The sequence below is a fragment of the Sceloporus occidentalis genome, unplaced genomic scaffold (assembly GCF_023333645.1).
Source record: "Sceloporus occidentalis isolate IW3139 unplaced genomic scaffold, rSceOcc1.0.p SCAF_8, whole genome shotgun sequence".
Lineage (NCBI taxonomy): Eukaryota > Metazoa > Chordata > Lepidosauria > Squamata > Phrynosomatidae > Sceloporus > Sceloporus occidentalis.
In genome coordinates, this window is record NW_028316988.1 from 9,241,439 (window position 1) to 9,268,574 (window position 27,136).

Consider the following 27,136-nt stretch of genomic DNA (forward strand, 5'->3'; position numbering starts at 1 on the left):
TATAAGTGTATGTATAAGTCGAGGGCAGGTTTGGGGGTCACAATTATTGATTTGGATATGACCCGTGGATAAATTGAGGGTAAAATCTAGGGGCATGTAACCAAGGCTATAAAGGATGATGCAAAGGAAAACAATGCCAAAGCAGTTACAAACTTCTAGCAGGCTCAAAATAAAGGCTGGATGGATGAAAAAATAGAGGACCAGTGATTCCAGGACAGGTTAGGTTTTTGCCTTTCACCCTGTTTTAAAATAGGTGTTCAAGTGCAGTCCTTAGAGTACCGATACTGACCCTGGGATCAATATCAACTCAGATTTTTTTAGGTCAACTTTTTGGCTAAACTTTCTAGACTTATACATGAGCATAGTGCACCCACGTTATATGTGGCTTTGAGCATGTGGGGCGCAAGGGGCGGCACATTCCATTCGCATGAATGGGGTGCGCTCCCGTGGCGTGCGCCCCATGCGCCACCACCGCACCACCACAGGCACAAGCCCCATTCATTTTAATGGGGCTTGAGTATCCCCATTTTTTCTCTTACGCGGAACGGATCTCCCCGCATAAGAGAAGGGAGGACTGTATATACAGTATGTTTGCATTAACTCTAGATTACAGATCCCTCAAGAGCTCTTAAATTGGAGGTGAGGAACTACTAAAGCATCCCAAGCGTATGACCATCCAGTACCTGTTCCCCAACCAAGTGGAGACCCCCATTTTCTGAGTTGTTAAAGCTATTTTTATTGAACACATTGTTTCCTCTTGTTTTCCTATTCAGATTCAGTTGCAAGCGCTGGATATCAGGCTGTCTTACAACGATGTCCAGCTGTTTCTGGCTATTGCCAAGTCCATTCCCGGCCAGACCAGCAGCGCCGGGCCTTGCTCTTCCGCCTCGGACACCGGGGCTTCGGCGTCTGCTTCTTCTTCTGGTTTATCTTGGGTAAATGAGATACCAGGACTGGCGCCAGAAACCACTGAAACCTCTAAACACACTTTGGATCCTGTTCTTGGTACGGATGTACTTTTTAAACTCTGCTTCTTTTCCAGGGGCCTTTCTGTTTGGCAGAAATAAGATTTCAACCAGTTTGTGTATATTGGTGGCTGCGTTAAATCTTTAAAATGGTGTTTCAATGATGTTAAATATGATGATGATGATGATGATGATGATGATGATGATGATGATGATGATGATGCAGCATTGATTTCTCTGAAGATGCCAGCCACAGATGCTAACGAAACGTCAGGAATAAACTCTTCTAGAACATGGCCACATAGCCCGAAAAACCCACAAAAAGCTATGGGTGATGGCCATGAAAGCCTTCGACTTTACAAATTCATTGATTTGTTTCTTATATCTCTTATACATACACATACCTTGGTTTGTTTCTTATATATTGTAACATTAGAAGGCATTGCTTTAAAGCAATGCACAATCTGGACGGAACTGAATATAATTGACAACCTTTTAATACTGATACATATCTAATTTTAGAATTACAGCTTGCCCGGCTGCAGGATCTGGGGTTTAGCTTGGATGACTGCCGCAAAGCTCTTCTGGATTGCCAAGGTACAGTGCCCTTGTCATCATTATGGGTATGGTAAAATAGCCCTCCAAATAATTTGCAACAAACAGTGACCGATAATTTGTCTGCCAATAATACGTTCTGTCTGCACTTTTGTCCTGCTCTCGCTCCTCAAGTTCAAGATCATTTTGCCTTGTTTTACTCACACATAGGTCATAAGCAATTCTGCTTTTAAGATGCTTGTTGCCTGGAACAAAGACAATTCGGAGGCAGAGCTGGGACCTTGCACTTTGTTGCTCTCTGCATGGATCATGTTCCCAAAGGAGTGGGAAGTCTTATTCTCCATGCTTCAAGCAGTTGCACAGGGAGGCATGAGCTCTCTCTCCTTAATGTAAAAATAATAATTAAAACATGCATAAGATAATAAAAGAGGAGATGGGGATGAGCGGTCAATGAAACAGCTGCTGTGCCTGGGATAGAGGCTTTTGAATGCCCTAAAAAGCATGCCTTCCTTTGCTTCCAGTTGAGTGTATAAGATGAAGGCTCTCAGTACACCTTCCTAGATACTTTCCCATCCATCCATCCATCCATCCATCCATCCATCCATCCATCCATCTCTATCATCTATCTATCTATCTATCTATCTATCTATCTATCTATCTATCTATCTATCTTGCTTTTCACCTAGGCAGGAAATGCATCTATGCCACAGAAATATTGCACCACTAACTGTTGTAGCTCCATCCTATGGACATTCTGGGATTTGTAGTTCTTCTTCATGGTCCCTGCGAATCACACAAATGGGTTATATCTGCATAGGGTTTTTTTTGTGGGGTTTTGGGGCTATGTGGCCATGTCCTAGAAGAGTGGATTCCTGACGTTTCGTGTGTCTGTGCAGCTATAACCCATTTGTGTGTGTTCGCAGATGACCGCTCAAAGAAATACAGTTACAGGTAGGCGACCTGTCCCTTTGTGAGATAGTTCGCCTTTTCCATCCGACACAACAAACAACAAATCCCAGGATTCCACAGCACTGACCCTTGATAGTCAAAGTGGTACCGAACTGCATTATTTCTGCAGTGCAGATGAGACCTTAGGCTTGGAGCGTCTCTGTTTTTGCCCCCAGCGGGTTTGAAAGGACCAGAAATGACATCGCTGATCAGAAGCCACAGAAACCCAAACACGTTGTGTTTCTTTCTAATCTGTTGTTTTTGTATGCTTAGGTCAGCTGAAGAAAGCGGCGAGTTGGCTGTTCAAGAACGCCGAACCTTTGAAACGCTTACCGTCTGACTCTAATAACCGAGAGAGCCAAAACTCCTTGGCTATGCACTGGATCTCTGGAGTAGACATTAAAGCGGAAAGCATCTGTATTTGCTTTATTGATGACTGCATGGACTGCGATGTTCCTTTAGCTGAGTTAACATTTTCGCGTAAGTCTCCCTATGGCTTAGTTGCCTTTCGTCCCATGCATTATAGAGCTTTTGGACATCACTTGGTACAATATTTTCAGCTTACGTTTCAATCTGTTGGAGCTGGGGGAACTGTCAAATGGAGTGAAGGTCTTAAATTATTCTGAGTTCAATAATCTGTTAATTTTTTGGCATCACATCTATACTTTTGACCACTTCGGATGCACCGGGGAAACTTTGGAAGAGCAGTTAATTCTGGCATTGCAAAATGCATACTTTGACAGAAGCTGTTTGAACATTGTTTCCGAAAGCACTTACTTGTTTGGATGTGTTCTCGTACCTTGTCGTCCTTAAAGGGAACAGGCTGGCTATCCATTTTTATAACCTATTGGTTGTGTTGACTTTAATTCCAGGTTTAAATTTCCTCCAGCATCTGAGAACAAGCCCAGAAGGCTATGCCCATTTTACGCTCTCGGGGGATTATTATAACCGTGAGCTTTCAGGTAAGGATTTGCGTGTTCCCATAGCCTAGTACTTAGAGAAAGAGGTTTTACATCTGAACATGAAGGTGCCATTTAATGGCATTGTTTAAAAATGGTGAGCCGTTGTCCTTGTATATTTGAGAAATTTTAATTTTTTAAAATCTGAAGACTAATGTTTGCATCTGTTTGATTTGGCTGCTTGCAGACTTTTGATTTCAAGCTCAAGTTATTAAAATCGGTCATCTGAGCAGAGCATATGAGAGACAAAACATAGGGGACTATCATGCAGTATCCATATTTTAACTTGAGCTCATAATTGTGTCGTTTTTCTCTTTCCTCCTCCTTTCTCTCAGGTTGGGAGCCATTTATTGAGCCTTGGCCGTGTTCTGTGTCTTGGCAGCAGCAGCCCGCCAGCCGCCTCCATCCTTCGCGGTTGAAGCTAGAAGTGAAAGCAAAGCATCGGCTGGATATCAACATAACGTCTGTGTTGATCGGTGGGTCAGATGTAAAGTTCTCTTACATAGGCCTGTTACAGACTGCCAAAATAAAGCTGCTTCGGGTCTCTTTGGAGGTATGCTATTTAAATGATGCATGGGTCCTAAGAGTCTGGAGGTTGCTCCAAAGCCCCACTCCATTCCTAAGCACTGGAGTGCAGCTTTGGTGCAGCTTCTGGATTCTTTGGATGCATGCATTATTTAAACAGCATACCTCTAAAGAGACCCGAAGCAGCTTTATTTTGGCAGTCTGTAACAGGCCATAGTCTGCTTTTCTGTCCTGGCTTGGGAAGTGATGCAGGATCTGCTATAGATGTCTGATAAAGTTCAAAATTGAAGATATCTTCTGGTTTACCAAGGGGCTTGCTGGAAAACCTTGATGGCTATGACCCAAGGGATGTGCTTTCTGTTCTTCTCAGAGAAAGCAGAAAAATATAAATGATGCAGAGTACAGTGGACCCTTAGTATGGTTTCAGGCCTCCCTGTGGATACCAAAATCTGTAGATGTTCAAGTCCCATTAAACGCAGTGAATCGTAAAAAGCCAGTCCGTCAGGGCAGATGGTTCCTCTAGAGCAGTGGTTCCCAACCTCTGGTCCTCCAGATGTTTTGGACTTCATCCCCCAGATTCCCTCTTCATTGGCCATGCTGGCAAAGGCTTCTGGGTGCTGAAGTCCAAAATGGCTGGAGGACCAAAGGTTGAGAAGCTCTGCTCTAGAGGCACAGCATAGCATCAGTTTGCTGGAGCTCTGTCACTCGGAAGAGTTGGTGCCATCATTGCAGACTAGAGTTACTGAGCTAGTGCTCTGACTTGGGGTAAGGCAGGTTCTACCCTTTCTAAAAATATATGGAGGGTGGCCATTCAGCTTCCTTATGCAGTCCAGTTCTGGGCTGCAGGCCTGTGCTATATTTCTGGGTCCCTTTATGTTTGCTTCCTCTAGAGCAGTACACCCGTACGAAGCAGTCGTGGATGGCAGATTATTGCAAGCAGGAGAACGAAGTGGAGGAAGTCGAATCCGAGGAATGGATGGGCTCTTCCGTCGATCCTCCATCCTTTGGACAAGGTGGGGATTTTGTCTGTAACATGCATTCTTCCTTTTCAGAGCCATTGCCATGCTAGTCTGGAAGATCAATATGGAAAGGGATGTGGTGGCATCTTTGAGATTAAGGCCCTGTTGAGACCGGCCATTAAGGAGTCGGAGTCGGGGGCGTTGCAACCACATGATGCATGCCCCAACTCTGCCCCCCCCCACTACTCCGGCACTGCATCCATATGACGCAGCGCCATATAGTTGCAGCAACGCAGGTCCTTTTTGTGCCCTGGAATGGCTGGATCGGGGCCGTGGCATGAGATTGTCACAGCCCCAATCAACTAGAAAAGGGGCAGCATGTACAGCCCCTAAGTGAGCGACAAAAGTTGTATCATTACTATTCATAGACTCGGTTACTTCCTCAGATGCATGGTGTGAAATTTGCCCAGGAAGGGCCTTTATAATGAGACTCTATGAATAGCTGTAGAAATGTCTGATTATAAAGATCCTTCCCAGGCAACGGTTCACTCCCTGCACCTGAGGAAGTAGACCAAATCTACCAAAGATTATGCTACAACTTCTTTTGCTCACTTAGTCTCAAAGGTGCTGCAAGAACCGTTTGCATGCATTTTTACTTTTGTCCGTTGGGATTGCATGTACCCCACTGTAGCCTTACTCAGACTTTGTAAAGTTGAATGTTTAGGGTACCACAGCTAGTGATGTTCCTCCCATGCTTAATACCTCCCTGATTATCTGCTCTTGGCCAGTTTGGCATTAAACTGAAAAGTGCTTGTTGCTTTCTGCCTGCAGCTTCTGCATACATGAAACAGTCATTTACTTGCAGGATAGTTTGGTTCCCCACTTGGCCATGAAACCTCACATGATCTGAACCTCAGGGGAAGGGAATGGCAAACCTCTGAACAAATCTTGCCAGGAAAATCCCGTGATAGGTTTGCCTTAGGGTCTCTGTAAGTTGGAAACAACATGGAAGCATGCGCCAACATTAGACCACAGAGTCCTTTTTGGGTCACTTACTTTGGTCTCAATGTGAACATAAACACTGGTGTCCATTCACACTCCTGCATGCCCTCAACTCCCATTTACCAATATTATTCCCACATGCTCCAAATGCTTCCCTCTCCATATCAAACCCCAATCCCTCATTTTCCTTGCTGCTGAGCCCCAGTGTCTCTTAGGCCTGCTCAGCTTTGAAAAGCGGCAAGTGGGTGCTAAAGCCACCATCTTCGAAGCACTTGCTCCTTCCTCCTTTACTCTTCTCCTTTCGGACTGCTTCCTAGTAAGAACACTTTGGGTCTTGCATCTGCTCTGGTGTCATTTTCTCCGAGGTAAGGGCTCCGAAGTCATTTTTGTACTTTGCCCTTCTACCTGCTTCTCACCAATATCACTATATTTTTGTTGAGAAGAAAAGTACTCTCCTGCAACAACAGAGACTCTTTTGGTGACGGTGTGGTGCCCTCTATGCTTGCAATTTCCCTTCTTTTTTGTGTATGTACAGCAATCTCATCTGTATATCTGCCTTTCCCTCCCTCCCTTCCTTGCTAATGTTGTCTTTCCTGTCTGCCAGGCCTTCCTCTTGTCTACCTTAGAACTAGGAGTACAGCCAGTCTGACTAACCTAGAGCACCAGATGTATGCTAGAGGTACTGTATTGCAGAGCTGAGATACTTTACTCTTTCCCAGAAACATCTGGTACAGCAAATGTGTTTTGATGCTAATAAGAGGGTCTTGAGATTCCTCGCATGAGGACTCTTCAGACAGTTGGGGTGGGGAACCTGTTGCATGTCATTGGCTTCCAAAGGTCCTCATGGTAAGCCAAGACATAAAGCCAAGCACAAGTATGGATGGCCCTTGGTTTGATCTGAATGCAGCAACCTCCAAGTCCATCAGTTTCTGATTCCTTCTGTCATTCCTTTGCAGCTGAAATGAAGACCCCCAAACGCAGGCAGCCCTTTGTGCCATTCGCACTGCGGAATCACACAGGTTGCACCTTGTGGTTTGCCTCCTTAACAACAACCCCAACCCGGTAAGGAATTTTGTGGCAGGAGACGGGGGGGAAAGTCCTCTGAGAATCCTAGGTCTTTTCTTGGGCTGGTTTAAAAATAATTGCACAGGAAGCCATGTTTATCAGTTGGGAAAAATTCCTCTTCTTGAAAAGAAGTGGCCGGCTGGTATCAGTTTGTGTCTCTTTCCCTTTGTGCACCTGGCCCAATGCCTGTTGCGCGCGACAGACCAAGGTGTGTTAGACTGCTCTCGGCATTAATAGCAGCCCAGAGCACAAGAATGACTTCATTTTTAAGTTCAACAGTGTGCAAAAATATGGCATAATATGGACATATTTGGGTAGCCTATTCCACCCATTGGTGTCCTTTTATGATCTGGAATCTTTCAACCAAGAAAATATTTGATCCAGCAAAATCACTAGACATTCCTCCTCCTTTTGGCAGTTAATGCTGTCCAGAGAGAGGGTTTGGGAGTGGGGCCAACTGATGTTCCTTCTACACATGGGCACACAGTCAGCAGTGACATCAGATGATCGCATAGGTAGATTCAGACCTAGCGGTGACTTTTCCAGATAAACAATCTATTCCTGTACCCCTTGGTTTCATCCACATTACCCTATTAGAACAACATGCCCCATAAAGATGTAAGGTGATTTTGGTACATAAACTGGTTGGCTGGGACATGCATTACTACTTGGTTGGCATACAAGAGCCATTGGGAAAATGCCTTTACTCTCAGCCGTTTTTCTTCATCAAGGGCCACATCTCTAAATGGATTTCCCCCCCTAAGGATGCATTTGTTCTTTTTGTTACATCTTATCTGAGTGTGTATATGCATCCCAGTGCACGATTGGGGGAGAAACGTGTTTGTGTGCATATAGGATGAGATACCAAAAGAAGGTTCATGCAAAACATGAACATGCATCTGAGGAAGTAGACTCAAGCTTACAAAAGTTCATGCTACCGACTTCTTTCAGTCTCAAAGGTCCTCTGCATATTGATTTTCCAGACTAACACGGCATTGTCTTTGAACTGACGGTCTGATATGATTCTTGCTTTCAGTGCTGCACTCTCTCATAGTGGAAGCCCTGGCGTTCTCCCAGAGGAAAATGGGACCTGCCTGGAAGGCATGCACAACGTCAGCGAGTGGCGTGAAGTTCTCACTGGTGAAGAAGTCCCTTTTGCGTTTGAAGCCAAGGGGAAACTGAGGCACAGGTGAAGTGTGTTTGGATCCAGTTGTGGCTGTCGTTGTTACCTTGCCCTGTTAACACGGGAGCTGAGATACAGCATTTCATCCTAATAAGACATTATATATGGCTTTACTTAAGCACTGCAGCTCCATGTAGGTTTGCAAGGCCTTTCGCCTTCTCTGCCAAAGCATGTGGGTGCCTCTTAAAACTATAGATCCCAGAATTCTTTAGGATGGAGCCATGGCAGTTCAAATGATGTCAAACTGCATTATTTCTATAGCGTAGATCCCCCCCTCCCTCTGTTCCAAGGTTTGCCGCTGGCCTTAATGTCAATTCACCTTCTTTTAAAATGGACAGGCACACGCACGATCTAAGGATTCACCAGCTGCAAGTCCGAGTAAATGGCTGGGAGCCGGTCAGCCCCGTGTCAGTGGACAAAGTTGGGATATTCTTCCGGTACGCAGCCCCTGACAAGAGCACCTCTTCCAATACTGTAAGTGCCCGTTTTTAGTATATTTTACAGGCGTCGCTAATGGCGGCAGTTTAAATCTCTTCCAAGGCAAACTGTTTTGGCTACATGTTGCTTATTTTAGGTCAGTGGTCCTCAACTTTCCGAATGCTGCAACCCTTTAATACAGTTCCTCATGTTGTGGTGACCCCAAACAATAAAATTGTGGTGTCTCAGTTCCTAAGACCATTGGAAATAGGTGTTTTCCGATGGTCTTAGGTGACCCCTGTGAAAGGGTTGTTCGACCCCCAAAGGGGTCGCGACCCACAAGTTGGGAACCACTGTTTGGGGTATTTTTAATGCGATTTGCAATGTGATCCAGGTTTTTAGCTCTGCTGGACTGAGCACACAGGGCTTCAGTCTGCTCCAACAATCTTGACTTCAACCTCCCTGAACTTTGTGCCTTTTATTTTGTCTTGGAGGGGAGACTGGCAGTTTAATCTTTCTGCTTCCCAGAAATACATTTTTGTGCAAAAGAGCCCACCTTATTTTGAGCGAATCAGGTTTACACACACACACACACACACACACACACACACACACACAAAGGTGCTTTGTGCATAACGACAAAAACATGAGGTGGAAAAATTACTAATCATTGCACACTCACACAGATGAAGAAATGTTATGAGAGTTGCCTTTTCTTTTATGGTAAGGTGTCTCAAACTGTTAAGTCATTTTTCCCCATTGAAGAGTGGGAAAATTTGCGAGTACACTTGTCCCTCCATATTCGCTAGGGTTAGGGGCACAAGACCCCTGTGAATATGGAGAAACTGCAAATAACAAAAATACCATTGACCATAGAAGTGCGCTGGAGGAGCTACAAAGGCTAGTAGAGTGTCCTCTCTAGGAATCTCTAGGTCTTCCAGTGCAACTCTGTGGCCAATGTCTGACAGACACTGACTACAGAGTTACGCTAGAGGAGCTACAAAGGCCTAGTAGAGTATTCTCCCTAGGAATCTCTAGGTTTTCCAGTGCAACTTTTAGTTATAGTTGACCATAGAGTTGCCCTGGAGGACCTAGAGATTCCTAGAGAGAAAATATTAATCAAATCCGTGAATAATCAAATCTGCAAATATCAAAGCCGCAAATACGGAGGGATGAGTGTACTCTTTACATAGAGTACTCTATGGGGTTTCATGCCTAAAAACGGGCGACTGCAGGTTTCCAGTTACTCATTTTCTGAAACGCCCGATGGGATCCTCCGTTTTAGTAATAGCAATAGCAAACACATTTCTATACCGCTTACCAATGTGCTGAGCAGTTTGCAAAGTGTGTGCTAATTTTCATTTCTGTTTGCTATTTTGCACGGGCGTATCATGCAATAGGAACATGCTAATGATCTTTTAACCAACTCTTTTCTGTTTCTTTCCTAGATTGGCAGCCCAGTTAGCAGAACAAACATCATACATCCACATGTTTATGTGAGTATCGGTTCTCCTTCCTGTCTCTCATTTTTATGGCCAGTATGGTCTGAGAAATTATTCGATGGAACAAGGCAAAATCTGCAAATATTGGATTAGATGCATCGCTACCCAGACAAAGCTAGAGAATTGCATGAACTAAACCCTGTCTTATTCTTATTTAAAAAAAGATTTTGTAAAAAGGAATTTCTGCACTGTTATATATAGATTTTAATCTATTACTTAGTACAAACTGTCTTCCAGCTAAGGGCAAGGCATTCAAAAATGTCAAATGTACAATTTGCTCACCGATTTTATCTCAGTGACTTACGGTCAGAGGTTTACTACTAACTAGTTTTGGAAGGCCAGGATGGACTAGTGATGGTTAATTTCTTTTAAAGAATAGGTTTATGAGGCCTTCAGTCAGAAGCGAGAATAAGGTGAGCTGGCATACATTATACTGACAGAAGATATCTGTGAAGCTGAAGGCTTTCACGGCTGGAATCCATAGTTTTTTGTGGTTTTTTCGGTTTGTGTGGTCATATTCTAGAAGAGTTCGTGCAACATGGCCACATAACCTGAAACACCCACAAAAAACTACAGTCTGCCCTTGGCTTACGTGGGGGATCCATTCCGGACGCCCCTGCGCAAGCCAAAAAATGCGTATGCTCAAGCCCCATTCACTTGAATGGGGCTCATGCACGCGGTGGCGGCGGTGCAGTGGTGCGCGCACACATGCCATGGACCCGCGGCCCATTCATTTCAATGGGATGCGCCGCCCCTTGCGTCCTGCATGCTCCCACGCGGCTCTCCGCAGGTTTGAACATATGCTCAAACTCGCGTATAGCGCACCCGTGTATGATGCGGACGCACTGTATACAAAAGATTTCTGTCTCTTGTGGGTTTCTAGCTGATGTGTTGCAGAACTTGGACACACTGTCTGATAATTTTGTCTATTTAATATACATATATTTTTACAGTTTTCTTCACTGCCCCCGGTCCGAGTGGTGTTTGCGGTTACCATGGAAGGCAGTGCGCGGAAGGTGATAACAGTGCGTTCGGCCTTGATTGTGAAAAATAAACTGGATATCCCAATGGAACTCAGGCTAGACAGCCCTTCGGCTCCTGACAGTAAGGGTCTTTCACTCTTACAGACTTGAATAAATAGTTGTGTCTCTAGCAGGACGGTATTCTTTTGGATGCACCATTCAAAGTCATGCGTTTCATTCTACCAAAAGGTAGTTGTGAGGTTTATCTTCACAACTGAAAAGGGGGGTCACTTCAAGAAGGACTCCTCCCCAAGAAGAATGGCTTGCATAAACCTGTTTTCAGGGGAAGCCATCAAACCAGGCTTTTTTCTCATTCTCTTGGCATTTTTAGTACATACAAGATGCTTTGGAGAAATGTTTCCAACAACCACTCTTTAGAACGGAAAAGATTTAGGTTGCATTCCTTTTGGATGGAGGATCTGTGATATACCACATATATATAAGTCGACCTCATATATAAGTCGAGGGCAGTTTTTGGGACCAAAATTATGGATTTTGCTATGGCCCACGGATAAGTTGAGGGTAAAACTTATGAAGGATGTAAAGGACAAAGCAAAGGAAAACAATGCCAGATATTACAATATTCCAGCAGTCATATCTGTTGTGCTCTCACGAAAGGCTGGATGAATGAGAGAATAGAGGAGGTCAGTGTTTCCAGTACAGATTATATTCTTACTCTTCACCAGGGGATGTTTTGTTAAAATAAGAGTTAAAGTACAGTACTCCCATTGACCCATGGATAAGTCGACTCGTGTTTTTTGGCATCAATTTTTTGATCTGAATTTTTGGAGTATATACTCATGTATATATACTCATGATTTATTTATAGCAGTGTTCGTCTCATGCAGTGTTTGTCTCTTGGGTTACAGAGCCTGTGGTGCTCCCTTCGGTGATGCCGGGCGATTCCTTTGCTATTCCTCTTCATCTCACATCTTGGCGGCTGCAGGCCAGACCGAAAGGGATGGGAGTCTTTTTCTGCAAGTCTCCGATCCACTGGACAAACGTTCAGAAGACCTCGGAGGTCAGTAGCAGCAAGCGGGAGTGCCACGCGATGGAGTCTGAAAACAGCCGGTTCTTCAGGTGACTGAGCCTTGGGAAGGCTGTCCTTCTCCTTTTTGTTTCCTGGTACATAGGTAGGACAAGGTGCTGACATATAGGGACAGAGCCACGTGCTCGATCGGTCACATTCTTGAGACCTTCAGATGTGTCGCTGTGGCTTCTGAGCACAAGAGATTGAAAGTAGCGCATGGGGTGGGGTCATCGTCACAAAGAGGTTTATCACACTAGTGAGATCCCGCGGGGAAACGGGATTTAAATGAATCATAGAATCATAGAGTTGGAAGAGACCGCCAGGGCCAGCCAGTCCAACCCCATTCTGCCATGCAGGAACTCTCAGTCATAGCATCCTCATTGACAGATGTCCATCCAGCCTCTGTTTAAAGGCCTCCAAGGAAGGAGACTCCACCACAATCTCCGAGGAAGGAGTGTGTTCCTCTGTCGAGCAGCCCTTACTCTCAGGAAGTTCCTCCTAATGTTGAGCTGGAATCTCTTTTCCTGGAGCTTGCATCCATTGCTCCATTGTGTCCTGTTCTCTGGAGCAGCAGAAAACAAGCTTGCTCCCTCTTCAATATGACATCCCTTCAAGTTTTGAAGCAGGGCTATCATTTAACCTTCTCTTCTCCAGGCTAAACATCCCCAGCTCCCTAAGTCCTTCGTCATAGTGCTTCATGGCTTCCAGACCCTTCACCATTTTGTTGCCTTCCTTTGGACACATGGCTCCAGTTTCTCAACATCCTTTTTAAATTGTGGTGCCATTAAATTAATAATAAATACATAAATAAAACTTTTATTTTTATCCAGCTTTTCTGTGACGAGAAATTGAATTTGAATTTAAACAGAACCTGCAAATCCGGGACGTTTATCACACAGAATTGCTGGTAAAGTGAAACGACGCGAAGTTAAACCGAAATTAAAGTGTAGAGCAATGCCACCTTTTTACTTTTGGAATTTCCCAAAAGTAAAAAGCTACCGCTTTTCTTCGGTGTAACTTTGCGTTATTTCACGTTAACACCAACGTCGTTTCCGGGTTTTCTCTAATTTAACGCTCATTTAAATACTGTTAAATACCCGCGGGATCTGTCTAGCGTGATAAACTCTTTATCCTGACTAGGCACTGCTATAATTTTGGTAGGAAACATTGCGAATTTGACTTGAACAACAGCATGGGTGAGGTGAGAAGAAAAGTGAATGGTTCTCTCGTGTAGTCGCCTTCTGGCTAGCGCATAAAGTTTAGCTTTGTGCTTTGGCGAAATAATCTGATAGCAGACAGAATGTGGAGCAAGCTTTTTTTCTGCTGCTCCAGAGACTAGAACACAAACTAGTGGATTCAAATGGCAAGAAAAGAGATTCTATGTTAACGTTAGGAAGAACTTTTTTACTGCATGAATTCTTCAGCAGTGGAAAAGACTGCCTTGAACGGTGGTGTTCTTCTCCATCTTTGGAGGTCTTTAAATGGAGGTTGGATGGGCATCTTTTGGGAATGCTGCAGTTGTGTTTTCCTCCATGTTAGAGAGTTGGACAGAACGGACCCGGCAATCCTTTCCAACTCTCAACGCTCTCTTGCTTTAGTTCTGTGAGTTCATGCCTTCTGTGATGTGCCTTTCCCTGGGATGATCGCATTGCTCCAAAAGGCAATGTTCAGCCATTCAGTTGGGTTCCCTGGCATTTATTTATGTGCCTCTGTCTTTCTCTGTAGGTTTTGTGTCGCTATAAAGAAAGAGAATTATCCCGATTACATGCCTTCCAGCATATTTTCTGACAGTGCTAAGCAGATTTTCAGACAGCCGGGGCACACCATTTATCTCTTGCCCACGGTGGTACTCTGTAACTTGCTGCCTTGTGAACTTGAGTTTTATGTTAAAGGGATGCCAATTAATGGGACCTTAAAACCTGGCAAAGAGGCAGTGCTGCACACAGCGGACACTTCGCAGAACATTGAGCTCGGTAAGGCTAAACTGCACCCTGGGACTGTTTGGGGTTTTACAAATGGGCCTGAAAGGCATGGAGAGTTTGGGTCACAGTGCATTGTGGTTCCTTGGAGCTCTTTCTCAAACACCACAGAGGATCAGTTATTTTAGATACAAACTCAGGTGATGTCTGTAGACAGCATTTGTAGCCAAAATAAGCCACTAGCAAAGATTGATTGTTGATTCCTCCTTGTGAGGAATGCATGGATATAAGTGAAGAGCCCCACAGTTACATTCATATTGAGAAGGCATTTGATGATTAACATTGAGCAAAGGCTTGACATTAATTGTTTGGAACGGGGAAGAGTGAGTGGATTGTGTGCCCTGGGGTTCTCCCAATACCCAAAGAAATCTCCCACACTTTGGGGAAGGGTGCCTTCTGAAAACAGTCATGAAAAGAACGAACGTTTTGCCGTTCCTCACTTTTAGGAGTCTCTCTCGAAAACTTCTCACGCTGCAAGGAACTTTTGATACCTCCCGGGACCCAAAACTATATAGTGCGGATGCGGCTGTACGATGTTAACAAGAGGCTCTTGAATCTTACCATAAGAATTGTGTGTCGAGCTGAAGGCTCCCTGAAGATATTTATTTCAGCGCCATATTGGCTCATCAACAAAACAGGTAAGTCTACTCAAACTTTCCACAAAAGGTTTTGGAAGATGTGTGGTTTCACTGAAATATCTATTCCATCTAGCGATGCAGATCTCATTTGTTCCATGTATGGTTGCTATGGTCAGTTCTCCTTCTGGTGACAAGCTTCTGTGTACAGTCCGTCCTCGCCTTACGCGGGGGATCCGTTCCGGATCCCTCCGTGTAAGGCGAATTCCGCCTATGCTCGAGCCCCATTGGAAACAATGGGGCTTGTGCACGGTGGCGCAGGAGCGTGCGGGGCACAATGGGCGCACGCGCCCATTCAATTGAATGGGACGCGCCGCCCCTTCCGCCCCGCGCACGCCCCGTGGCTTGAAGTTGGAAAAGCTTGAGAAGGTTGCACAAAGGGATCACCCGTGTTCACACCCAATTTCGGTACATTGCCAAAGACGAGATTGTGCAGTCTTCCTTTTGAGAATGGCAGTTTTCAGCTCAGTAGCACTGATGCATGCCACTTTTGTTGTGAAATCCATGCCACCTCCTTCATAGCTCAAATCTGTTTGGGTTTTTTCTTGGCTGAGACAAATCAATTCGGGTATAATCTACTTATTTGTTAATGCATTTTACAAGACAATCCGGTTTTGGAAGATGTGATGTTTCTTCGAGCTTTGCACATCTTTTAGTAAATTGATTTGCAGTCGTACATTTTTGCCATGATGTTAAGACCCAGTTGTTTCTGTGAGCTTTACTTCTAGGTAAGGATGAGTAACATGGCACCTGACATCGAGGTAAGGATGTGTAATAGGATTATGACCTTAAATCCTTACTTAATGGATTAATGGATACAAGATCTGGCAGCAGCTATCCTCTCATCTTTCAAGTATCAGAAATCCATAATGAATTTGGAAGCTGTAGGCTTCAGTGGATGTGAAAGTTACTTTGAATCAGGGTTAATAGATGATTTTCTCTACTGCTGTGATTTCAAAGGGACTTGAAAGCTAAGTTTATCTCATTACTTTTAAAGGACTGCCACTGATCTTCAGGCAAGATAATGCCAAGATGGATGCGGCTGGTCAGTTCGAAGAGCATGAACTTGCCAGGAGCCTGAGTCCTCTTCTCTTCTGTTACGCTGACAAGGAACAGCCAAACCTGTAAGATTCGGGGATGGGGTTGTATTTATTCAGGGTTAACTGGTGTGGCAGAACCAAGGAGTTTCTTTGGTTTGGTTCTAAGTATGTATTAGGGCTTAGCTGCCCTTTGCAAAAGTGCCGATACCTTTTTACAATGAGTTGTGTCCAGGATCTGTCATGTATTTTTGTGTAAGGATTAAGACCGGTGTGAAGCGACCTAATCAAAACATAATTAATATTTTAATATTATATTGTTTAATTCTGTTTTAGGGGAGGGAGAGAAGGGGACATTGGCGTTTTGCATGGCGTTTTAATACGTAAGCTGCCTTGATGATCTTTGATAGAGAGGCGGGATACAAATAAAACATTTATTATTGATTATTAAAACAAAGCCTGAAACTATGGAAGCTTCTGAAAGACTTTCTTGAACGTCCGGGAGAGCAGTTGATTATTCATTTCTCTTTGCAATTTAAATTCCTACCTGAGAGACAGGATTTTGTCCTACCCAATGAAGAAGTAATGTGAAACTGACTAGACTAGGGGTTTTTTCCTTTGCTTTTAACTACATTGTGTATTATTTTGCTCATTGTCCTGCCATCTCGTAGCTTCAACTTTTACAAAAATCTCAACAATGTACAGTGCGCCCGCATTATACGCGGCTTTTAGCATATGCTGAAAGCTGTGTGGGAGCGTGTGGGGCACAAGGGGCGGCACTCCCATTTGGATTAATGGGGCGTGAGCCTGTGGCGTGTGTGCACCACCCCACCACCATGCCGTCACATGCATGAGCCCAGTTCACTTGAATGGGGCTTTAGCATGCACGGTATTTGGCTTATGTGGGGGGGTCTGGAACGGATCCCCCGCGTAAGCCAAGGGCGGACTGTATCTCTGTGTATTTTTTTACTGGTTTGTAGAGTCTGTCAGGGTTTATCTAAAAGGGGTAGCGTGGGTTGCTAAACGGCTGTGTTGTGCTCTTTGCGGCAGTTGCACAATGAGAGTTGGGAGAGGGATCCACCCGGAAGCTATGCCTGGATGGTGCCAAGGCTTCTCACTGGACGGTGGAAGCGGAGTCCGAGCCCTAAAAGTGATCCAGCAGGGAAACCGACCAGGCCTGATTTACAACATTGGTACGTACTAGTACAGTGCGCCCATGTCATACGCAGGCGCATTATACGCGGCTTTTAGCTTATGTTGAAACTGTGCTGCAATACAGTGAACAGCACATCCATGGCGCACGCCTTTGGACATAATGAGTAGCTGTGGTTAGCTAAAAATGGATGCATAAGTGAACACTCCGCATCTAACGCTCATCCATAGGAAGGTTTAAGCAAGGCTGCTATCTAATGGCATAGCTATTTAAATTCAGAGCCATAAACCAGTACCCAACAAGAAAGTCAGAAGAATTAAGAGAGCAGCCTCAATCCTCAAAAAGGGAGAGGCGGGATACAAATATATATATATATATATATATATATATATATATATATATATAATCATTATTACTAGGTAAGCCAAGGGTAGATCAGGTCTGGGAGTGAATCTGTTCCTGTTGGAGCTTAATATCGGTATGCGCATGATGACCTGATGGCCACTTCTCTTCCTTGTTATGTCACCTTTGGGCGTTTTCTCAGGCTTTTTACGAGGTTTTCACCGATTCTGGAGATCCCAGTGCCTCTCCGAAGGCTTAGTGACCAGATATGAGAGCTTAAGCGAAAATATGGGCTGATGTTTTTCATCCCAGCCTTTTCGCTTCGGTCCCAACCATCACTGGAATGTGCCTCCGTATCAACTCCTTGTAAACTGACTCCAGCCTACAGACTGGGTTTCCTTCCACTTGCCCCAGTCTCTTACGCTTTTTTATTCAGCACTGATCCCTTGGCTAACAGCGAATTCAAATGCCGAGCCAAAGATGGTTTGAATGTAAGCGGGCACACCATCCATGTAGCTTTATATGTGCATTTTAAAAAACCCTGTGAGATATTGATCACACAAATATCGTGTCTATGAATGTCATGCTCTTTCTCTTGTGCTAGGACTTCAGCAGTCTACCAGTTCTCTTTCTTACTAAAATTGATATCTTAAGAATAGGGTTTGGGACATAAAAGAAACGCTTGGAGGTCTTTAAGCAGAGGCTGGATGACCATCTGTCAATGGGGATGATTTGATTGAGATTTCCTGCATGGCAGAATGGGGTTGGACTGGATCAGGGCCCTTGCCATCTCTTCCAACTCTACGATTCTATGATTCTATGACTCTATAGATTATTGTAAAATGAATGATATATGAGATAATCATGTCAAGGTGGAATAATCATAAGCAAAGGGTGAAAGGAAAAGTATAAGGAAAGACTATCATATGAGAACAAAAGTATATATAGGTATATGGAAGCATATGTGTGTGTGTGTATATGTGTGTGTGTGTATGGGTGTATTGTGTGTGTGTGTGTGTGTGTGTGTATATATATATATATATATATATGAAAACAGTGTTAGATATGAGGAAACAATGGCAAATAAGGATATGGGTATTTAAGGATTAAGAAAACATTAGTTTTATACTTTGCTTGGAAATTTGATTTATTTGATGTAAATAAGGAATATTATGAAATAAACAGATTATGAAAGTATTATTTTTGTTTTAATAAGGAATATATATATTTTTTAAAAACTGATTTCTTAGGTTGTCCTTTGCTTCTCCTTGCAAAGTTTAATGGTCCTAGATTTGGTACTATCAGAACCAAATAGCAAAGTCAATGTGGATGGTCATTTCTCTCTTTCGCCCACTTAAAGCTACAAAGCTAATTTGGCTTTGGTCAAATTATCCCAGATGGCATTGTTTAATCTTGATTGTTAATCGTGGTTTAATATTGGAGTACAACCTGGAATCTGGATTGAGTTTGATAATCCTGGTTTGTAGTCTCAGATTCTAAGCTTCTTTGCTTAAACCTAGTGTTAAAATTAGGAAGATGCCAATGGGGGAGTACAGACCACCGTGAAACAACGGTCTGCATTCGCCTGTTTTAACTCCAGAGAGACGGCACAGCCCACAAACCACAAGCCGGAGTAAAAAGAATCCAGGTTCTTTTTGCGGCACCGGAGTGACATTGCGAGTGTGCCACTGATGTACTCACGATGAAAGTGACACGTGGCGACGTGCGGATGCTGCACGTCACTGACCTCCAAATAGCAGCACCTGTATGGATGGGACACCGCCATTACTCTGCCGCCGCACTAGGGTTAGGGACGGTGCAGTTGGTGCGCAGTCCCTAACACTAGAATCGGTGCCAGCATGGCACACTTGGCCCATCTATTCCGGGCCTAAGTTTTGAGAAAGTTTTGAGAATCTCTGATGTCTCCGTTCTAACTGGTTTGATTCATTTCAGGGATTGACGTCAAGAAAGGCCGAGGGCGTTATATTGACACTTGTATGGTAACGTTTGCACCTCGCTACCTCTTAGATAATAAATCCAAGCACAAGTTGGCCTTTGCTCAGCGGGCGTTTGCTAGGGGACAGGTAAGAAGAGGTCTCTTCTTTCTGACCTGGCTTTTATTGTTGCATCCTAAGAACCTTGTGCCATCTTACCTGACTTACGAAGTTACTATGGCATAATGCTTTTGTAGACTAAAGCCTTAAAGACTCTTACATGCCATATTCCCCAGCGGACTACAGTACACCTGCATTATACGCGGTTTTGAGCTTATGCGCAAAGCTGTGCGGGAGCGCGCAGGGCACGAGGCGGCGCGTCCCATTCGCATGAATGGGGTGTGCACCTGTGGTGCGTGTGCTGCCACGCTGCCACATGCACGAGCCCCATTCATGCAAATGGGGCTTGAGCATGTGCAGAATTTGGCTTACGCGGTGGGGGGTCCAGAAAGGATCCCCCGCGTAAGCCAAGGGAAACATGGGGGAATAGTTCCCCATGGGGGGGAAACACTGGGGAATACTTGTCAAGACATTACTTATAATGTTTTAAATTAAAGGTATTTATTGTCCTTCTACCCACCAGGATGCTGGGTTGAAAAACAACAGGACTATCCCAGTTCATCCCTCTGTCCGCATTGATCTGAGTAGATTTACATGGGATTATCATAGTGATTTCATTATTTTTAAAATAGGACATTGATAAAGTAGAACAGTACTCTCCATCCACCTATGAAAAGCCTCTGTCTCAGCTGTTTGAGAGAACCTGCCTTATGGTAAAAATGGCTATCATTTCACAATTAGTGCAGAGATCGGGATGCTGCTTTTCTTTTCTGCTGCTCATTTCCAAAAATATTTGGTACCACTTAGGGATGGGTTCTTTTGTTGTTGTCATGGTCTTAAATGATAATTCACCTTGTATAAATTTATGGGATTAGAATAGTGGTTTCCCTATGGACAAGTATTCCCCCATGTTTCCCTATGGGCAAGTATTCCCCAGTGTTTCTCTATGGGGAACCATTCCCCCATGTTTCCCTATGGGCAAGTATTCCCCAATGTTTCCCTATGGGCAAGTATTTCCCCATGTTTCCCTATGGGCAAGTATTCCCCCATGTTTCCCTATGGGCAAGTATTCCCCAGTGTTTCTCTATGGGGAACCATTCCCCATGTTTCCCTATGGGCAAGTATTCCCCAATGTTTCCCTATGGGCAAGTATTTCCCCATGTTTCCCTATGGGCAAGTATTCCCCCATGTTTCCCTATGGGTAAATATTCCCCAGTGTTTCTCTATGGGGATCTATTCCCCCATGTTTCCCTATAGGCAAGTATTCCCCAGTGTTTCTCTATGGGGAACCATTCCCCATGTTTCCTCATGGGGAACTATTCCCCCATGTTTCCCTATGGGCAAGTATTCCCCCATGTTTCCCTATGGGCAAGTATTCCCCCATGTTTCCTTATGGAGAACTATTCCCCCATGTTTCCCTATGGGCAAGTATTCCCCCATGTTTCCCTATGGGTAAATATTCCCCAGTGTTTCTCTATGGGGAACCATTCCCCCATGTTTCCCTATGGAGAACTATTCCCCCATGTTTCCCTATGGAGAACTATTCCCCCATGTTTCCCTATGGGCAAGTATTCCCCCATGTTTCCCTATGGAGAACTATTCCCCCATGTTTCCCTATGGGCAAGTATTCCCCCATGTTTCCCTATGGGTAAATATTCCCCAGTGTTTCTCTATGGGGAACCATTCCCCCATGTTTCCCTATGGAGAACTATTCCCCCATGTTTCCCTATGGGCAAGTACTCCCCAGTGTTTCTCTATGGGGAATCATTCCCCCATGTTTCCCTATGGAGAACTATTCCCCCATGTTTCCCTATGGGCAAGTATTCCCCCATGTTTCCCTATGGGTAAATATTCCCCAGTGTTTCTCTATGGGGAACCATTCCCCCATGTTTCCCTATGGAGAACTATTCCCCCATGTTTCCCTATGGGCAAGTACTCCCCAGTGTTTCTCTATGGGGAATCATTCCCCCATGTTTCCCTATGGAGAACTATTCCCCCATGTTTCCCTATGGGCAAGTATTCCCCAGTGTTTCCCTATGGGGAACTATTCCCCCATGTTTCCCTAAGGGCAAGTATTCCCCTATGTTTCCCTATGGGCAAGTATTCCCCAGTGTTTCCCTATGGGGAACTATTCCCCCATGTTTCCCTATAGGCAAGTATTTCCCCATGTTTCCCTATGGGCAAGTATTCCCCCATGTTTCCCTATGGGTAAATATTCCCCAGTGTTTCTCTATGGGGATCTATTCCCCCATGTTTCCCTATAGGCAAGTATTCCCCAGTGTTTCTCTATGGGGATCTATTCCCCCATGTTTCCCTATAGGCAAGTATTCCCCAGTGTTTCTCTATGGGGAACCATTCCCCATGTTTCCTCATGGGGAACTATTCCCCCATGTTTCCCTATGGGCAAGTATTCCCCCATGTTTCCCTATGGGCAAGTATTCCCCCATGTTTCCTTATGGAGAACTATTCCCCCATGTTTCCCTATGGGCAAGTATTCCCCCATGTTTCCCTATGGGTAAATATTCCCCAGTGTTTCTCTATGGGGAACCATTCCCCCATGTTTCCCTATGGAGAACTATTCCCCCATGTTTCCCTATGGAGAACTATTCCCCCATGTTTCCCTATGGGCAAGTATTCCCCCATGTTTCCCTATGGAGAACTATTCCCCCATGTTTCCCTATGGGCAAGTATTCCCCCATGTTTCCCTATGGGTAAATATTCCCCAGTGTTTCTCTATGGGGAACCATTCCCCCATGTTTCCCTATGGAGAACTATTCCCCCATGTTTCCCTATGGGCAAGTACTCCCCAGTGTTTCTCTATGGGGAATCATTCCCCCATGTTTCCCTATGGAGAACTATTCCCCCATGTTTCCCTATGGGCAAGTATTCCCCCATGTTTCCCTATGGGTAAATATTCCCCAGTGTTTCTCTATGGGGAACCATTCCCCCATGTTTCCCTATGGAGAACTATTCCCCCATGTTTCCCTATGGGCAAGTACTCCCCAGTGTTTCTCTATGGGGAATCATTCCCCCATGTTTCCCTATGGAGAACTATTCCCCCATGTTTCCCTATGGGCAAGTATTCCCCAGTGTTTCCCTATGGGGAACTATTCCCCCATGTTTCCCTAAGGGCAAGTATTCCCCTATGTTTCCCTATGGGCAAGTATTCCCCAGTGTTTCCCTATGGGGAACTATTCCCCCATGTTTCCCTATAGGCAAGTATTCCCCAATGATTCCCTATGGGGAACTATTCCCCCAGTGTTTCCCTATGGGCAAGTATGGTTTCCTTATGGGCAAGTTCTGCCATTTGTTTTAGTACTACACCGTTTTTTAAAATCTGTGAGCCGCTTTGGGTACCTTCAGGGAGGAAGGCGACATATAAATGAAACAAAAACTGAAATGATTTTTTTTTAGGTGCATTGATAAATACGGACAGGAATGGATGGTCTGAGGAATCCTCCGGTTAACATTGTAAGGGCCTTTCCACTTTGTCTTTAGGGATCTTCAAACCCAGACGGCTACATTTCCACCTTGCCCGGCTCCAGTGTTGTGTTCCATTGGCCGCGCAACGATTATGACCAGCTCTTGTGCGTTCGGCTGATGGACGTCCCCAACTGCATTTGGTCTGGAGGCTTTGAGGTCAACAAAAACAATTCCTTCCATATCAATATGAGGTATTGTGTGGATTACACGGTGGCATTTTAAACACACACACATATACACACTTCCTTGATCCCCCGTTCCTTTAGTCCAGTGGCAAATGTCGATGTTGTTCTGGGAACCGTGGAAGACTGTAATGGACATAGACAGTTTCTTGTCATGTCGATCCTAGAAATTAAAATATCGATATTTAGGTACATGTCTTTTCAAGATTATCTGTGATGTGGATATATTCTGTTTGGGAAGTGAAATTTAGATCATCTAAAGAGTTCCAGACACGATGGAGTCTTTAACGTACAACCCAGGCAGGACCATGATGAATGTAGGTTGGGAGCTTCAGGTAAATCTCTGGTGGAAGAGAAAGCAAAAAGTCTTGACATGAACAAAAGTGAAAACACTCTGTTCTCAGATGTCTATGAAAGCACATGTGAGGAGTTGGTTATGCTGCTGGTCACAAATTTCCTCGCTTCCGAGGCCTTCTGTCCTTAAGTCTTAAGCCAGTAGTCATCCACTTGAGCCAGAATTAGGGCCTGACTCTGGTCAGAGGATTGAATAGTCACAGAAGGTTGGTTTATTTGTCTATCCCTAGGTTAGAGGACATGTGTCTCCATCTCATGCTCTCAAGTCGACTTTGACTTATGGTGACCCAGTGAATGAGAGATCTTTAAGTCGCTCTGTTCTCAGCAACCCTGCTCAATTCAAGATCCTTTTAGGACCAGAGCCTGAATCCCTGTTTGGCCATGGAAACCTACTGGGTAATGAAAAACAAGTTTGTTGTTGTCGCGTGCCTTCAAGTCATTTCTGACTTACGGTGACCCTATCTTGCGGTTTTCTTGGCGCATTTCTTCAGAATTGGTTTGCCATAGCTTTCCTCTGAGGCTGAGCATGTGCAACTTGTCCAAGCTCACCCAGTGGGTTTCCGTGGCCGAGCCAGGATCCGAACCCTGGTCTCCAGAGTCATAGTCCAGCACTCAAACCGCTGGACTGCATCCATTTTAAAACCCTCTCCTTTAAAAATATTCACTTCTCAGAAAACCTTTCAGACTAAGGAAGCCTTTGGTGACAATAGAACTGCTATGCTCTTTGTATAGATAAAAGGAACGTCCTTATATTGAAAGCAACGATGTTCAAGGAAAGATGTATTCGTCTTGTGTGTTGCTATTGATCCGGGCACGGGAGAGATTTTGTCTCCATCCGCCAGGAGGCACTGCTTGCCGAACAAAAAGAAAACTCCCAAGCTTTCTCACTCCTGGATGCTGTCTCTCGCAAAGGAAGAAACATGTTGGAATCAGGCAGTGCACCACAATAAAGAAGTTCTTGTGTGTAGGCAAAGCTATATGCTAGGATCCATGTACATGTCTGCACCATTAGACAGATTTTGAATCCCTTTTTGTGCATGTGTTATGGCTAAACTGGCCGCAGTGTATATATGTATATATACATTATATATAGCCTCTTGCAGAATTATTGGAGGTTGGATAACCTTACAGCCAGTGAAGTCAGTAACAAGACATGGAAATGAAGTGGCCAAATTTATTCTGGGTTGCCTTGTTCATTTAATGCAACTAGGTGTCTGAGGGACTCCAAGTGGTACTTCTTTACGTCCCAGAAGTCCACACCTCTCTCGGTGTTGTAGGGATCCTTGTCTTTCTTGTCACCAGTAAATGTGACTGTCCTGGAACAAAATGCAAGCATTTATAGACAAGTGAGTATTTTGCAGAAGGTAGCTTTGTAGAACTGCGGAGGTCGAAACCGAGATGTTTCACATCATACCCACTGGCCCACAACATTGTTGGAATAGGTTTGGAGAGTACTGTTGACACCTGGCCTTTGCTGGTAACGGTGAGCCATGGGTCGAACCCTCTAATCGCAGTGCTTTCCGCTTGTTAGTGAAGCCCATTGGGACTGTTTGCTTTTTTCATGTTTTGCAGGGATACCCTTGGCAGGTGCTACTTCTTGCGTGTTGAGATCACTCTCAAGGGAGCCACATATCGGGTTTCATTTTGTGATACCGACCAGTTGCCACCCCCGTTCCGCATAGACAACTTTTCTAAGGTAAAAAGTTCTTGTTTCTGGAAAATGCGTACAGTTGGCCCTCCTTCAACCATCCATGGCTTGGAAAAGCACACCTTCATTTTGCCATTTTATATAAGGGGCACCATTTTACTATGCCATTGTATATCATGGGACTTGAGCATCTATGGATTTTGGGATCCACTGGGGGTCCTGGAACCAAACCCAGGCCTGATTCCCTCTCCTTTTAAACTGGATTGCAACCAGTTCAAATGTCCCTGGTTCCCACTTGAAGCGATTCACCGAAGCGATCCGGAGAGGAGGGCCATGTGCTAGACCCTTTTAACTCGCAACTTTTTGACGCTGATGTTTTCCATGTCTTATTGGATAAATTGATTCTGCGCAAGTGTGAACCAGATGCAGATCGGAATCGATTTAAATTTGCCCTTCGGCCGGCTGGCGCAGGTCCATTTTGAACCGATTCATTCGTCAATGTGAACCACAAGTGGGTTGTATTAGAGGGGAAAAGTGCATATGGGCCAAATGTAGTGGGAATCACGCTCCGCTGTCGAATCGATCCATCGATTCAGATCGCACACCAATGTATTTGTAAGTGGGAATGAGGCCCCCGTGGATACCAAGGGTTTGTATGTAGGAAATGGCTGTTAAGGCACATGTGTCAGTGTAAATTTGAGTGTGGACCAGTAAGACCTAGGTTTGGACCTGAGCTTTTGTCTCATTTATTGGGTAACCTTGATGCAAGTCTGTGTCTGTATTGGTAAGTACTTGGTTTTAGCATCTATCAACCCCTTTTTCATTGCTGTTCTTGTAGGTCCCCATTGTGTTCTCTCAGCATGGGGTTGCTGAACCCCGGCTCAGCACCGACGTCAAGCCAGCCACCTCTTTGGATTACGCCTGGGATGAACCCACTCTCCTGCCCTACATAACTCTGACGGTCAAAGGGGCCGGCTCTTCCGAAATCACTTGCTGCATGGATGACTTTCAAGACAGCAAGCAGCTCTACTATGAGAACTTCATTTACATTGCTGCAACCTATACGTTCTCAGGGTAACTCCTCCCTTATATGGTGTATTGGATGCTACTGGAAAGACAGTGTTGAATTCTTCCCCTTGTTAAGAGGTGTATTTATTTGCATCTGTATGCCCTTCTTCATCCTCTTTAGTTTCAGGGTGTTTTGCAACAGCCAGGAGCATAACAATACAAGTATCTTGCAACACAAATGTCCAGTCTCCATGCAATGCTTTCTTATGCCAGTGATGACTTTCATAACTAGGAATTTAACTGCACCCTCCATTTTATTCACAGCCAGAAGCAGTGAAAAATTTACCTATGTCACAAAGCTAGGAGAAGTTACTTTTTGGAATACAGTTCCCTGAATCACCCAGCTAGCATGATCATGTTGACTGGGGGATTATGAGAGCTGTAGTCTAAAATATAACTTATCCAACAACTCTACTCATCAACTTGCCTCCATCCCAGACTTGCCTTTTCAGCTTAGTTAAAGTGTTCATACTGTTAAAACTTGTGTGTGCCTGAAATTGCGGTGAAATTGAAATCCCTAATGTTTTTCCTTTGGAATTGTAGACTGCAGGAAGAGAGTGAAAGGCCAGTTGCTTCGAATAAAGAAGTCGAATGTGCCGAGCTTGTCCTGGATGTTTCTCTGAAGACGCAGAGAGTCATATTAAAGAAGAAGGTACGACACTTTGGAGGTGGAACTGTTGAGACATATGGACACCATTGTCAATGTAAACAGTATGTCATAACAGCATAACAATATGACTTCAGGAGCCTCATTGCTCATTGGAAGAACCTATGTCCTCAGTACTAAATACACTCATCCCTCCATATCTGCGGCTTTCATATTTGCGACTTTGCTTATTCACGGATGTGATTAATATGTCCTCTTTAGGAATATCTAGGTCCTCCGGTACAACTGTGGTCAACTTTAACCAAATGTTGCACTGAAAGACCTAGAGATTCCTAGAGAGAATACTCTACTAGGCCTTTGTAGCTCCTCTGGCGCAGTTCTATGGTCAGTGTCTGTTGGACATTGACCACAGAGTTGCATTGAAAGACCTAGAGATTCCTAGAGAGGTGTCCTCTCAGGTAA

At 44.5% G+C, this 27,136-nt stretch overlaps 1 protein-coding gene across 4 annotated transcripts in view; it reads left to right on the plus strand.

Moving 5' to 3' along the window:
• The window catches only part of LOC149307821 (intermembrane lipid transfer protein VPS13D-like), a 107,805-nt gene that overhangs the window by 34,917 nt on the left and 45,752 nt on the right, over positions 1-27,136 (plus strand). For 3 of the 4 annotated variants that reach the window (XM_089534473.1, XM_089534474.1, XM_089534476.1), the window contains exons 34-55: positions 774-1,005; positions 1,488-1,562; positions 2,742-2,948; positions 3,341-3,430; positions 3,763-3,903; positions 4,843-4,965; positions 6,518-6,592; positions 6,870-6,975; positions 8,015-8,167; positions 8,500-8,635; positions 10,027-10,074; positions 11,034-11,184; positions 11,972-12,182; positions 13,858-14,105; positions 14,558-14,749; positions 15,744-15,870; positions 16,834-16,976; positions 19,232-19,362; positions 22,831-23,006; positions 24,924-25,047; positions 25,838-26,073; positions 26,611-26,719. In XM_089534473.1, coding sequence (XP_089390599.1) covers positions 774-1,005; positions 1,488-1,562; positions 2,742-2,948; positions 3,341-3,430; positions 3,763-3,903; positions 4,843-4,965; positions 6,518-6,592; positions 6,870-6,975; positions 8,015-8,167; positions 8,500-8,635; positions 10,027-10,074; positions 11,034-11,184; positions 11,972-12,182; positions 13,858-14,105; positions 14,558-14,749; positions 15,744-15,870; positions 16,834-16,976; positions 19,232-19,362; positions 22,831-23,006; positions 24,924-25,047; positions 25,838-26,073; positions 26,611-26,719 — 3,234 coding nt within the window. The remainder of the gene's footprint in view (positions 1-773; positions 1,006-1,487; positions 1,563-2,741; positions 2,949-3,340; positions 3,431-3,762; positions 3,904-4,842; positions 4,966-6,517; positions 6,593-6,869; positions 6,976-8,014; positions 8,168-8,499; positions 8,636-10,026; positions 10,075-11,033; positions 11,185-11,971; positions 12,183-13,857; positions 14,106-14,557; positions 14,750-15,743; positions 15,871-16,833; positions 16,977-19,231; positions 19,363-22,830; positions 23,007-24,923; positions 25,048-25,837; positions 26,074-26,610; positions 26,720-27,136) is intronic. The other variant, XM_089534475.1, reaches the window with a different exon arrangement.